Source organism: Lutjanus erythropterus, chromosome 3, assembly GCF_056507025.1.
Source record: "Lutjanus erythropterus isolate fLutEry1 chromosome 3, fLutEry1.hap2, whole genome shotgun sequence".
Lineage (NCBI taxonomy): Eukaryota > Metazoa > Chordata > Actinopteri > Lutjaniformes > Lutjanidae > Lutjanus > Lutjanus erythropterus.
Window position 1 is genome coordinate 15,130,004 of NC_139319.1, and position 15,877 is coordinate 15,145,880.

Consider the following 15,877-nt stretch of genomic DNA (forward strand, 5'->3'; position numbering starts at 1 on the left):
AATAAAATGCAGGTACAGACTCAATGAAACAACCACCATGAATGTTAGTCATGGTGGTTGTTTAGTCCCTTATTACACTTTATTAGAGGGTCATTTGGGACATGGAAATTGGAGCGAAATCTCATATCTGCTACATCCCCACTTAAAAATATGTGAACCTGATTTACCAAGTAAAAGCCAAATATGTGATTTCACTTTAGTTTACAGAAAAGTTTTGTTGTGGTGTTTTCCAAAGTAAGCCTAAGAGGAGCAAAACAGTGGGACACGAAAGTCTAGTTTACAGTACAGCTCTGTTGTAATGTTTGCCAAATTAACTCTAATAAGCATCTAACAATGGGAAATAAAACTAAATGTAGGAAACAATTCACTTTAGTTTACAGCACAGTTCTGTTGTATGGTGTCCCTAATTACCCTCTAAAAAAGTCTAATGAGAGTCAGAACAATGGAAATAATATTTTTTATAGTGCAGTTCTATGGTAATGTGTCACAAATGACCCTCTAATAAAGTCTAATAAGAGTCTAACTGTGAGAAATCATTCACTTCAGTTTACAGTACGGTTCTGTTGTAATGAGTCCCAAATTACCCTCCAATAAAATCTAATAAGGTTCTAATAAAGGATCTAATATGGGTCTCATACTGCCTAATATAGAACACATTATTTCTAGTTTTTGTGTAATTTGATACACAGTACAGCTTGTTGTGTCTTATTAGTATACTGTAAAATAAAGTGCGATCCAAATGTTTACACAGTCCAGATCCAGTATTCTCACATAAATCAATATGTTGGACGCAGAAGGGGCCAGAAGTTATGTTCAAAAAATCAAAAGAGAGCAGTTCCAGTGGTGGACAAACACAGATGTTTAACATACAACATTAATCAACGCTGCTCCCCAGCTAGGATCCTTCCCTGACAAGACATCATGACTTCATGTGTTAACACATGACATCAAACTCAGCCACATGTACAGCACGCTGTACATTTAACAGTGATCTCCACAGTTTTGTGGTATGGTGGTGAAGTGGTAATGTACAGTTAGATCACAGTGGAAACAGTTATTCATGGTGCAGGCAGAGTCAAACAAGACTTGAAGGGATGTCACAATCGTGGTGAACGTCAGGAGATGTTTCCAGAAAAGTGTCATGGGCGGACATGGGTGGTATCAGAAAAACTGAGTAGTTGGAGTCAACAGTTAGAATAATGAATTATAATGTGGGTTTGATAAAGGAGTAGTGCCAGAAAACAGGAGAATTCGGGGGAAAAAAAAGACTTCTTTGTAGAACATGGTGGTCTACGTTTAAAATAATTTAGTTCTACCAGCTTTATTCAAGGGGCTAGCCCCTTTTGTGCAAATCTAAATGATTCATATCATATTATATTTAGAATACCTTGAAAAAGGCTATTAAGCAATTAGATCATTAAAGCACATATTTCACACCGACTCCAGACTTTTCAAGTTTCCATGTATGGCTGGGTATGATTATATATGGTTTTTCCACTGCGTAAGTCATCATACTGTACCTGCACTGGCACTGTGTTATGTTTTACCTCCACGTGCACACTATAGTTTTTACTTATAAACCTCGCAGTCACAAGGGCACCTAAATATTCACTTAATGCTTATTTTATGCTTACACATTATCTTAGAAAGAGATGTTTAAATCTACAGAGGGAGCAGGTCCTCTTCCATGGAGTCCACCATGTTGCTCTGCCATGTTTCTACTGTAGTCCAGAAAAGACAAACCAAACGCTAATTCTATATATGGCCTTTTGCACTTTGCACAAGTTTTGTGGCCACCAAAGGTTCTCCTACATGCTCGGAAAACGAAGGGGAAACAAGGTGTCTGCGATGTGCAAGGTCACTGCTACATGCCACTAAATCACGCACACTGGTCCTTTAATTCAGAATGGTGAACAGAAACTTTCACTGGAAGTGCTTAGTACCTAGGTGTCTATTATCAGGAAATAACAGACACCCTGCAGCCAATCAGAATTGAGTATTAACATAGACCATGAAATAATCTATGTTAAAGCACTTCAAAGATAAGATGGACATGAAAATCTCCTGGTTCATTCATCAGTATCAAAGATAAACAAGTGCATATATATACATATATGTATATATTAGTAAAACATCTGTGTGCATAAAAAGTGAAAATTTAACTGTGACTCTTGTGTTGCATGCAGATAAGAAACATCCAGTTGGCTGAAGCTAAAGATTTTGCTTGTCACTTTCAGATTTTGGGTAATGTTTTTTTTCCCTATCACAATAAAAATTTATTTGAAAAAAATACTTACAACTTATATCCTCACTGTGGTCCGACAATACATACTGTATAGCTTTGTTAAATACTCAATCCTGATTGGCACAGCATTATTTCTGCACAACAGACCGCTGCTATGAAGAACAGAACACTGCTGTGGGTGCAGTTCTGATCATAGACTCTGGAGGAGCAATAAAATATTTTTTATATCCATAAAACCACTTAAAATGTATAGTCTGTATCAAACTATTGATAAAGTACAGAGAGTGGGTCATTACTGCGAAATAAACCCTCTTATTGTACATTTTTCTTAAACTTGGCAGTTAAAACCTTGACGTGAGTGTCCTGTCTGTACTGTTGGTTTGTTTACAACCTGTCTGATTGTCTGTCTTGCCTCATCGAACATGATTTCTGTGGCACGAGGCAGCGTTAGTCCCACAGGATGTCATAAATTACCACAGAGTAGGAACACAAGTAAATACAGCATAATGAATTGTTCTCTGTCGTCTGGATGAGGAGAAAGAGAATGACGTTTGTCTCTTTTTAATCACAGGGCTATTGTTTCTTCCTGTTTCTTCCTGTTTTTTCCTGTCTCCTCCTGTTACCCTATAAGTATTGCTTGTGCTGACTCTTTCACTCATGTATACAATATTATAGCATGCACTTCCAGCCATCTCAGTCCTACAAATATTTGGTATACAGGCTCCTCATGTTTATTCAAAGTACTGGGTTACACTGTTTGGGAAAGATAGCCAGACAAGGGCCCTTTGGGAAGGAAAAAGAAAACTATTCCAAATGAAAAGTAATGATTCATGCCACAGATAGTGTATAAACTCAAATATACGCTGGACCTCGCAGCAACTATTGGACAGTTCCACTTTATGCAATTTTGATTGGATCTGAACAGTGCATAGACAACTTAGTATTGCATTACTCTAAATATGGCAGTGTGTGCACTTGTGTGTATGTGTGAGCGAGACTGGAGTGAGGTGGGTGGTCTCCACTCACTATCATTATACAACACAAAGCCTCATTGGTATTTTGAGAAGGAAATTAATATTGCCATCAGCAGTGGCTCTTGCGTGTGTGCCTCCATGCATGAACGTGTTTGTGTACTTCCGAAAAACAGAGTGGAGAATTTCCACTTCAAATGAGGAATTTTCAGGCTGAACTTTGGCATTGCTCAAAGTGACGCTGCATGACGAAATAACAGCCATGTCGGCGCTCTCCTCGCTGTCAACTCTGCAGGCAGCTTTTCCATTCAAGCAGGGGTGAAGGGAAAACCCTGGGCCTGAAGCCACGTTGGCCCTCGTTTAACTTAAACATTTTCTCAACATCCTTCTCTTTACTCTTTTTACCTGGCTGCAGGACAAACCATCAGTGGAAATGTTGCAGCTGACTTACCAGAAATGAGACAATTCCCAGTATGGGGCCATGACCAAAGACAAGGTTCTTATACATTAAATTACCATCCAATAATGATAGATGATGTCTGCACTAAATGCTTTATTTTACAGGTCTGTAATTTCTGAATATTTTCCTAATAGTTGAGATTGAGTGTAAATTCCTTCCTTGCCTTTTTTTTTGTCATCATATCATTAAATACAGACGGGAAACATGGGGAGAGACAGATATGTCCAGAAATGGTTGGCATCCAAAAAAGGAACCTGTAATTTTACTATATGGTTCTCCAAGGAGTAGCTTGAAATTTTGGGAATCACAGCTTTTTTGCTTTATTGCAGAGAGTTAGATGAGGAGACCAACACCACTCATATATCGCTACAATAAATATGAAGCTACAGCTAGCAGCCGCTTAGCTTAGCTTAGCTCATAATGCCTGGAAACAGAGGGAAACAGTTAGCCATCCTCTGTCCATAGGTAAATAAAATCCACCTACCAGCACCTATAAAGCAGGTAACAGTAACAGTAACAGGTTATATTATATAATGTACTATTATTAGTACAAATCCCAAGTGTAAAACTGACAAGTTGCCATGCATGGGTTGTAACACGCTGGACTATAGAGTGCTGCAGGAACGAGTCCTAAAACACAGAAGTGAGTGAACATATTAGCACCTCCAGTTCCCTCGTCTCAAAGTCTGTGTTGTTTTTGAGTTGGTTTCTGGTTATATGCCTGAAATAATGTCTGTGGTAAACACAAGCTTAAGAGATTTGACAAGTTGTGTTCACTTTACAAGATTATCCTGCTGAACAGAATGTCTAAGCATCAGAAAATCCAAAGAAAAAATCCCAGGCCAAACTCCTCCATCTCCTGGCTGGGACCTTATACTTAACAAACAGAGAAAGCAATTTTCGAACTGGTGAACTGTTCCTTTAAGGACTTCTCATTAATGTCAATCTAAAAGTTGAAAATGAAAGCTCATGCTTTACTTTGGAGTCTCACCACATGGTTGAATCATATCACACGAGCTTCCTCACCAAATGCAGCTTGTCAAGCCAACATGGACAGGTGCTTAAAGTACTTAAAAAAAAATTAGATTGAACACCTGAAATTTGCAGTAATACATGAATAATGATTGAATATTGGCAGGTTTAAACTGAGATTTTTTTCGAATAACATTTCTACTTTCCCAATAATTTGAGTAGAAGTAAACTACAAAACAACGTTTCCTCATTAATTATTAGAATATTAAGATATTTAAAGCTGTACCATGTTCTACAGCTTTACTAAATACCAAAAACAGAGGAGAGGCAAATATTTCAGACATGCTATAAATTTTAATAGACATATTGATATTTCTGTAGAGAAACAAAGTTATCCCTAGTTTTATTTACAATACAGGAATAAAAAATTGTCACATACAGTACAATGGTAAAAACAACATAGAGAACTTAAATAATTATTTTATTTGTGTAACTACTTAAATAATGAAAATGGTTATTCTATTCACACCACGCCGTCTCAGCAGCTACAATGCAACTTTCACATTAAGTGCTAAAAAAAAATTATAATTTTCCATTTTACAGCATGAATTCCATTTTGACCAGGTAGAGTTGATTTATTTCAGCAAACACAAGCGAGGCGGGAGATGAAGAACAAATACATATTTTATGGACACTGAACCTCAATTAACCATGATACTTGGAAATGCTGTTTTTCAAAATAAAAGATGGGGAGAGAGCAAAACTGCAACCGTTTGCCTTCAGAACTGTTAAACGCAATGACTGATGGCTCTGTCAGCATTCATTTTACTGAACTTAAATGCTTTAAGATGAAATGTGGAGTTCTTAATAATGTATTGTTTTAAGAGAATATGGGCATGCGTGTATACTGTATGCGCTGCATCTGTTTGAACTTCAGTCTGGCATCTGAAAACACAAAACACATTCATGTGGCTCCAGAAAATCCCAGTCTGTGTTTAACTGAGTTCTGACTGCATGTAGGAGTCAGAAGCTCATTAGCATGTAACATTCAATCTTATCTCCATTAGACAGATCCTTAGGTTAAAGTTAAGTCTGCTCTCCACAGATAAGATCTGCCTCTGACTGTGAACTGCTTCCACAGTGACTTGGTGGCCCGACGGGATCTTTGATCATCTCACAACGGAGACACATTTCTGACAGTGGTAATGAAACCACATGTCATGGGGAAAAAAAAGGATAAAATGGACTCCGCCAACTGCTCCAAATTACTCTATGCAGGCACAGACATGCATTACTTTAACGCACCTCACGTGTCTTTCTTAACAGAGGAAAAAGCTGCATATGTATAAGTACAAGAACATGAAATGACATGAACTGACAAGCTTAGTGTAAAACTGCTTTCTATAAACACCATTCTCTCCCATATATTATTACGCTTAAAAAAATAAACCCTCCTCTATGATAACAATAGTAATGCTATAGTTTTTTTGCAATGCTAAGTAGTACTTAGGTAAGCTCTATTGGAAATATACATCACCGCGCTATCTCTTCCCTTTGTAGTTTTGAGTTCAGGTTCAGTGTGTGACGCAATGAAAGGAGTCGACCATACCTGTGATGGTGTGGCGTGTACTGTATGTTTGAATGTGAAACTACTCTCATTGCGCTTTTATTTAATGACAAATTCATTCTGAATAATAAAGTGAATGAAACAAAAAATGAATACAGTGCATGGGAGCCAATAACTCCATTCAGATTGTATGAAACTGGCTTTGACAAAATATTCTCACTCAGTCGTAGGTAACAGTCCTCTGTTGTGGATCCATTCTGTACATTGGTAGCAAGTGAGTGTTGCAAAACAAAGTATACATACTTGTATACTGTTATAGCTTTTTATGACAATGTGCCCACAAACTAAATACAACATCATAAGTGAGACAACATGGTTCATCTCTCTTGTATTAGTGCCTTTAGAATAGTATAGCACAAAGCACTGCAGGCTCTATGTGATTCTCGTTGAGGTGCAGAGTGTTCCTTCAAAGTCTGTGTATGTAGACATTTGTTTTTACTGGGTTTTGAATGGACCGTGAGCCACACCACTCTTAACAATTTTGAGCCCCTGAACAATCAACTGTCTCCGTTGAAATGCCTCAAACTCCATTATTTGAGGGGTCTGGAGTAAGGCGACAGATAGCCCCTCAAAGTCTTGAGTTAAAATGGTCCTGTTCCTGTGGAGTCAGCTGCGTGCGAGGAAATATGCCTTAGTGGAACTTCCATAACTTGGCCATGCTTGTCAATCATCTCGCTGCGGTCTGCAGGTCAGTGAACACGGCTTGGATGCCAGGCCTGGTGCTCAAGAGCAAGTAGCTTATAGGCAAAAGAGGAAGAGTTCGGTGATGAGGATGAAAAGCAGTCTGACGGGGATCCTGTGTGTATCTTTGAGTGTGTGTATATGTGTGTGTACATGCCTGCGTGGGTGTGAGGGAGATTAAGAGGCCATATTAAGGACACCTCGTTAGAGTCTGCTGGTGGTGGTAGGTAGATTCGTGTCAATGTGAGGATGACAGCGGGGAGAAGCCCCCCTCTGCGCGCCCCTATACGATATAGCTGGTCAGGTCCAGGAGGTACGAGGTCATGTCGATGATGTGGTCCAGTATGCCGTCTTTCTCCTGGTCGTTGGGCATGTCCCCCTCGCTCTTCTCACACTGGGACCCAGAGTAGCCGCTCTTACACAGGCACTTGTTGGGCTCCATACACACTCCTCCGTTGCGGCAGGCTGGTTCACATTTGGCTACAGCCACAGAGAGTAGAAGAAAACAGTGAGGTCAAAAATAAAGTAAGAAAAGATGATAAGAAACACAAGCTGTTCATTCAGAATTTAAGGAGTAACTTTGTTATTTTTCAACCAGGACCCTATTTTCCCACATTTTTTGTGTCTAAGTGACTAATGGGACAACAATTTTTGAAATTGGTCCAGTGTGAGACCACTGCAGTTGTCAGCCACGTTAGATATGAAAATAATCTGGCTGTACACGCTGTTTCTCCCCGCTGTTTCTCTGATGTCCGACCTCCCTCTCCCTCTTCTCCTGACATTTTCACATCTGGTAAATTAAAAGGTCCAAACCAGAGTTGGTGATTGTTGGAACAGTGGTAAGACAAACCAAGATCGTTTTGGTGAGTTGTGTGTTTTACGATGATAAAATTTCTGTTTCTGTAAATGGAGTCTGGTGGCTTTGCAAGAGCAATAAATCGTCTGTTTTTTGGTTAAATGTAAGGTATCTCAATCCTTAACAAAAAGTTATCTCTGCAGGGATTCTTTTCATGAAGTTGTCAGACATTTAGAATAACAATTTGAGCCTGTCAGTGGTAAAAAGCAAGCACTTTTGTACCCATTTTTTATATACCTGCTGGCCTGGCTTGACTCAAGTTTGATTTGGTGTGTCAGTCCAGCACAGCAGTGATTACAACAGGACTACCTGCTTGAAGGTGTGTCTTTTCATTGATAGGTGCTTGCCTTGCATCAAGCAACTGTAAAACGGTGGATAAATGATTATCATTTCCTAGAAATCCTTCACAATAAAAGTTGTTATTTTGCTTTGCAGCAAAATTAGGAAATGTTGGGTTTTCACCAGATGGTCCATCATGTGTGCAACTTGGCACAGCTCAGTGTGTTATAAGTGGTAATGGAAATGCAAATTAGTCTGGCACAGAATGACCTGGTGTGGCCAAAAGTGCCAATGTAAAAGCCGCATTAGTGGATGTATTTTGATGTTGTTGTTCCCATTTGTCATTTACATACAAAACCTGGGACAACAGGGTCCTGGTTGAAAAACACTTAAGTTACTTTATAGGTCACAAAATATCAAAAATGTTTCTGATAATTTATATGAAAAAGTATGGCAGACCTACTGTGCATGTGCATTACAAAACTCATGCAAATCAACTGAAAGGCACTCACCAACTCGGCAGAAGGGTCCCTCCCAGCCGGGGCTGCAGCAGCACTTGCCAGTAGGAGTGCAGTGTCCATTCTTACAGTGTCTGGAACAAGCTGTCATCAGCAGCTCTGGAGGCTCCACCTGACGCTGGCACTCCTTAGGGGCAGGGGGCCTGCAACAGTTGTTAGAAGGAGGGAAAGTTAATATGTGGGGGACACAAGCATCACACGGCAGGCTAACGAAGTATAGAAAGTAGGACATTAATTTAGTATTATCACTTAAAGTCTTCCAATAAGGTCACTTATGATAAAGGAATGATACTCCATAATTGTGACACAATATCAATCTCACAACTGAAGCTATTTAGGCAGTAAAATTTGAATCTTTAGGACTTTGTATGACAGTTCTACTGACACGATTTCCAATAGCGGTGGTTGTATATCATGTTGAGATACAGTATATAAATCAGTACTTCTCAACTCCAATTGCGACCCAAAATAATGGTGTTTATCTTTCCAGTTTATCTTTCCAAGGGAGTGAATACTAAAAATGAAAATATTTTATACTTATATTATAACAAACTAACAAACTTATAACAAACTAAATTTCATGAAAATCAGTTCAAATTTAAGCAAGTTACAGTTGACTTGTGGAACGCTTTGAACGCTCAAAGATGGCCAAAAGCAAACAAAACAGATTTATTCATCTCGTATCTTGCCAATATTTTATGGATCATAACATATTGGGTATGGAATTTATCTGCAGATACTCTTTTCTATGGATGTCACTTTTTGAGCCACGATGGAGGCTAAAGCAGTCAGCATAAAACAGAGCAGCCAATAAAATTGGTCTTTCAAAAACTTGGGAACCACTGCAACCATGAGAGGTCCATGAGCATACAGCCATAAATGTAGACAAAAAATACTGGGCTGATGGGTCCAGTAGTGTGTGTGATCGGCTGTGTACTTTTACTGTGGAGATAATCATAACTGTACTGGAAATAATTAAAGTTGCAAACAGGGTTGTATTGAGTTCCATAAAGGCAAGCAAAAGTGGTTTAAAGGTGTGCAGTTATGGTGTAACTCAGTGTTTGGATGATTTCATGCCATGAGATGAGATATGTTTAAACTCTACTTACTTTTTAGAATTTTGGCCAGTCACACTACACAGCTAATCAGCTCTGTATTTGTTCTGTGCTCAGCTGCTGTGCCAAGTGCAGAAATTAGCAGGGCTGGGCCACAGGTTGTTTGATTGGAATAGTAATGGATGGTTTCCTTTTTCCTTATGCCTGCTTTTATGCGCACTACATTAAATCAGTCTGTTTAGAAGTTGGAGCCTTGCAGTGAGAAGTCACACCCACCAACACACATCAGTTCTTATTTGCCAGATCACAGTTTCCACAGAGCTTCGTGCAAAATCCATTCATAACTTTTTAAAAATATCCTGCTAACAGAACAAACAGAAAGCAGAGACTGGACAGAAAACAACACACTTGTCCAACTCTTATTGGCTGAAGTACACAGTAATACTATACTATGATTTATTATTTTGATGTATCGTGATGGCTGTAGCCATTTATTTACTGTAAAGCTGGTACAACAAAACTAATCTGCCATCATATGTTGTGTCTATGATTTCAGATGATTTTCACTGATGTACTGCCATTTTTCTGGATGTTGTCAAATATAGTAAATCATCTGTGAATCCACTGTCTAAGAAGGATTTTAACCGTACAGCTGGGGCAATACCTGTGTCAAATGAGGTGCTTTAATTGTTTTGACTCATGTTTTCCCCCTACTTGAAGAACAAGTGCTCCCGCAGATATAAACATGATTTGGAAAAATGCAGACACACACAAACACAAACATCTCCACACCATATGCGTGAAGTCTGAACACCAAAGAAGCATATTGTGATCATTCCATATTAAGACAAACATCCAGACACGCACATCAGCAAATGAGCTGCAACAGAATTATTTCATATCACGCTCTACAAATCTGGAAATAATACAGTGAGTGCGTAATCAAGTTTAAATGTGAAGCGTCTGCTAGCGCCTGTTGCCCACTAGCCCACACACACACAGACACACAGACACACACACAGACACACACACACACACACACACACACACACACACACACACACACATTTGTCTGTGTGTGCGTTTGTGAAAGAGGGAGAAATATAGATGTGTCAACAGTTCTGCTGGACTGAGGTAAAAAGCTACTGAGGCAACACAATTTGCTGGACACTGAAGGACACACACTCACACTTTTACACACAGGCATGGTAACTAGACTCCTGTGGACTGATGCTGGTATGAAAAACAGTAGTGAGGTCAGTGTGTGCGCATGTAATGCTTAGTCCATGAGAGAACAGACCTCATCAATCATGGCTGGAGAGCAAATGGTCAATCAGCTGCAGAAACCAAAACTAGATGGAATTTAGGACCTGCAACCAGGGTGATAAATGTGCGTATTAAAGGGATAATTCAGATTATCTGCAGTGAGGTTGTATCAGGTACTTATTAATGGTCAGTGTATTAGCGACAGCAGATGCCAGTTGACACGCCCCCATTTTATGGAAACAGCAGGAGTCTCAGTATAGGAAGCTAAGCAGTCTACTGCTGCGGACAGAGTCAGCAGCAAAACGTATTTTGGACACCTAAAAAATCAATATCAGCTTAAGTCTGTGCTATATTTAAAGTATTTTCACTGCTTTACATTGTCATCAGACTTTTCTGATAATGTTTCTGATGGGAAACTGCTAGTTATATAAATCAAATACAGCAACAAAACTCCATTGGTGAAATAAGTCATTTTACCTTCCAGAACATGGGAGCGGCTGGTCTACCGCTGCCTTGATTGGTTAGGTTGTTGTATGACTTCTGTGTTTTAAAAGGTTTGTTTGGATAAACTAAAGTCACACATTAACACAGATAAACTAACTGATTGAGGCACTGGTAGACCAGCAACTCCTGTGTTCTGCCAGGTAAAATTACTGATTTCGCTATACTGAGTTTTGTTGGTTTGGAGAGAACTGGTTCCTCTCAGTATTTCACTGTGGGTAAATGTTGATCAGGTTTGTTGAGCTCACCTGTTCTGACCTTCACTAGTTGGGTAAATATTACATTTATGTTATTTATTGCACAGGATTGAGTGTGTGAGAATAAACACATTTCAGCTTTAACTAAAAATCTGTCAGTTGGTGGATAAATGACTGTAACTGATCTGTGAAGATAATTGTATTTATTTGACTGTGGGAGTGTTTACTTCCTCGTTTGAAAAATGTGTTGCAAATGTTCTGACAGACACACTGACTGATGGCAGCGCACGGTGACAATACTGCAACTGTGTGTGTGTGTGTGTGTGCTTTAAATTTGGAGGATGGAGGGCAGGAGGGGGTTGATTCCCATGCTCCCATCAGCACCCAACTCCAGACTCCATCCGCGCTGGCTTTTGTTGTTGCAGGCTGCATGTAGTTAAAAAAGAGCGAAGGAGGGAAGCAAACAGAAAGAGAGGGAGAGGGAGAAAGAGTAAGAGTCCCTGGAGGATTGGGGGGGTCTGTAGCTAACACTGTTAATAGCAGGCAGGGGTCAGCAGTGCTACTAAACAGTCTGTACGACTGCCAGGGTGGCTGTGAAAACAGCACCTGCTGGTAGCGCCACTTGACAAAGGCAGCTGGGTCAACAGCCACTGTGGGAATTTATCAACTTTGGGAGGGGTGGTGTATGTGTGAGAGCCAGGGAGTGGGAGAAGGGTGACAGTGCTCACACATGAGGTAGTTACACGGAGACAGAGGGAGATGGTGATGAAGATGAAGCTGCATGAAACTCAGATCACGTCATAATTCAGTTAAAAATAGAGTGGAAAGGCTAGCTACTGCAAAGATAAGGCGGAGAGGAAGGCTTGGACTGTCATTTTGTGCTAAAAAACTGCTCTCCCTTATGTCCTGAACATTAACATATCTTAACACTGACATCCATTCAGGTCTGCACCATCAGTGCAGTATGGATGCTCTGCCTCAGATTTGTCCCTGATCTGTTTGATTATTATGTTTGTCAGTGTGTGTATGTGTGTGTGTGTATGTGTGTGTGTTTAGCTTGTTGGCTCGCAGGGCCTGTTTGATTGACACGAGGTATATGTGAGAAAAGGGCTGTGGAGTGGTGTACATTGTGCGCCCTAACAATGGCTTAATCAAACGGCCCAGTGTGGTCTCTTTTGCTGTTTTGTCATCCGACTCCATTGTTTGGGGGCTTCTTTTGTAGCTTCATTCCTTGTTTTAATTGTGCAAGAAATTTACTGTGTATTGTAGGAGCCAGGGCTATTCAGTGCGACTGGCAAGCAGCTTTGTCAAGGGGAGGACCACAGCAGAGATGTAGGAAGATTTAGGAGGGATAGGAAAATAAAGAAAAGGGCTTTTTTTCTGCAGCGTGCTGGGAGCTAGCGTACCACACGCTCACACAGCCTCACAGATGTGCATGTTCGCGTGTACCCACCACCCACACAGTTTATATCTGTACACACAAAACACAAGAGAGGCACACATACAGATAAATATATCCACAAACGAGCACCCACAGTCCCCTTTGCCTGTACATGCGGTGATTTGTGACTTCTATGGCTAATGCAGTTCATAAAGGAGGTCCCAGGACCCTATTCGAAGTTCACTGTGTCTTTTTAAGGTCTCTGCTCGCTGTAATTCAATCAGTCAAGCCCGCAGCTGACAAAACCTGAATGTGTGAAAAGTCCTCCATAATACTGCTTTCCCTTCTTCTCTGTGGTGAGGGGCTGTAACAAACAGAGAGGCAAATTGCATTTTACACCAGGAATCAGCAGGAGGTCTGGCTCTATATGTTTCAATTAAGCTGCTGCCAACAACCAACTGTAAGAGTAAGACTGCTTCTGTCCAACTGCATGTGCCTTTTGAATTATGATATAATAAACATGCAACTTTACTATACGACTCCCATGGCGTATTATATATACACAGAGGGGCTGAAACAAAACCCTGTTTTGTGCTGAATTATAATATCTTTGTTTGTTAGTATGTTTCTAAAAAGAAAAAAAACGTCTTTCAAGCATTATTTGTTCCTGGCATAAATATAATGCTCTCACTGTATAAATAATTATGTTATCAAATGTAGACTCAGTGGGATGGAGCAGTAGCCAAACTTGCCCTGGAATACCTGCCTAGAGTTCTTGTGTATGTGCAGAGTAAACCACAAGTGAATTGTGTGTTGAAGACTAATGGAGTGGTGCAGGAATGAGTCTTATAACATGCAAAATAACTAATTTTTTGCACTTCCAGTTCCCTTGTCGCCTTGTCTTTTTTGGTGAGGTGCCTGAAATAAAATCTGTGGTTAACACAAAAATAAGAGATTTTCATGTTTTACTATGCCATACGATATACCTCACTTGTGAATTTTGATTTTTTTACGTGTCTTATAAATGGCGGATGCTAACAAATAGCTAAAAGACACTACATAGGTTCCCACAGACATTAAACGTCACCATACCAAACAAACACTAGTCACTTTGTGGTGCTGCTGTTGAAGTCATACGACCATGGTGTGCTTAATCTTAGCATTTGCACATTTTGTCAAATATCCTAAAAGTGGTGTTCCTTTGTGAAGATTACAGTGTTTCTCTTTAATTTTACAGGCCTGGTAGGCCACCAGGCCAATGGAAGTCCCACCCAGGCCACCCATTTTTATTTTTAATGCCAAAAATAACACTGAATATTAATTCATTTGGAAATGAATGATTTGTGTTTGATCTGCTGTTTTGCAAAGGTCATAGATTACTTGGTTTATGCAGCTTATTACATCACCCTCTCCTTGTGATCACTTGTCTGAAGAAAAAAAATTTGAATGCAAAATGTAAATTGCAGACCACCTGCAGTTTGAGGCGTGTATCACCAGGACTGAAAAAAACAAATGTCCTTGTGGAAACACTGTATTATCATGCTGAACAAAACGTGTAAGTAACATAAGCGATGCTAACTTCCAGGATGGCCCACAAAAATCCATCATTCCTGCAGCACTCTATGGGAAGTAAGATTGTTGAAAAACACAAAAAGATAATCAACAAAGATACAACACCTTCACTGTTATAATTTGTCTCATTTAAACATGACATTATATATTTTACTCTTTTAAAACCCTATTTATGTGTTTTGTTTCTTTTATGTCTTGTCTTTAACTCCTTTTTGTCTTGTATTTTATCCAGTTTATTTGTATAGCACCTTTCCACAAAGTAACTCATTTATATATGTGCATGGCTGCCTGTTCTTGTGATATATGGTAAAGAGAATCTCAATGATCCATTTAAATGCACAAACAAGTTCTGCTGCAAGAGATCTCAAAACAGTAACATTGTTTGATGGTATGTAACTTAGCGTGGGATCATGGGAGTAACTTCACTGTTAAACAACAACTGATGATGAAACTCCATTTGACATGACTCAGACCGAAATCATGTTCCTCACTCTCTGACGTATCCCAGGTTATAGCAGCTAAAGGCTAGTATGAAATGCACTATTATCTTGAGTAAAATCTGTATTTCTCTAGGTTTGAACATTACTGGAAGCATTTAGGTTAATTTAAGTACACAACTCAACAAAATATAGAACATATCTTTAGAGCTTTTAGACATTTCAATGCAGAAATGTTACATATTATAGCTTTAAAAGCTTTCAATTGGTCACCATATAGAGACAGATATATACATGATTAAAAATATTTCTATCCGGCTGCTATACCGCACACAAGCCCCGTCTTGCCCTCTGTCTGTCTTTCTCACTCACATACACCCTCACACCACACACATTCAGCATGTTTCAAAATGCATGGTGGCCTATTTATTATTGGAGGGGTACTCCAACTGACAAACAAATACCTAGAAATGAAGTCATCTGGCCAGGACATGTTTACACAAACACTGCTGAGGGATTTTATGGCTGATGTTTCCCTGTAAGCCTTTACCGCTCTCCCTAACAGTTCCTCTTTTCCCCCCTCTATGTTCCCAAACACACACAGTTGATCAAAACACAGCACTAGATGCTATACTGGACCACAAAAACCACCATACTCTAAAACAAACCTCCTTATGTGAGGGCTTTAGGGTCCAGATGTCCTCCTTGCAGTATGGAAAAGAAAAAAAAGGGGAGGACCACCAGACTTGATAACGCGCTGAGGTCAGACACGTTAGCTACCCCATTTACTCCCCCCGTCACCCCCTCTCCATCCTCCCTGTAACAAGATCATAATAACGAAGCCAGAGAGTATTAGGAG

General features: G+C 39.7%; 1 protein-coding gene across 1 annotated transcript in view; it reads right to left on the reverse strand.

Annotated features, from left to right (window-relative positions):
- Nucleotides 1-4,982: 4,982 nt before the first annotated feature.
- Nucleotides 4,983-15,877, reverse strand: part of hhip (hedgehog interacting protein) — a 45,870-nt gene continuing 34,975 nt past the window's right edge. The window contains exons 12-13 of the mRNA XM_084715147.1: nucleotides 8,604-8,752; nucleotides 4,983-7,436 (exon numbers count right to left, since the gene is read on the reverse strand). Coding sequence (XP_084571273.1) covers nucleotides 7,240-7,436; nucleotides 8,604-8,752 — 346 coding nt within the window. The 3' untranslated portion in view covers nucleotides 4,983-7,239. The remainder of the gene's footprint in view (nucleotides 7,437-8,603; nucleotides 8,753-15,877) is intronic.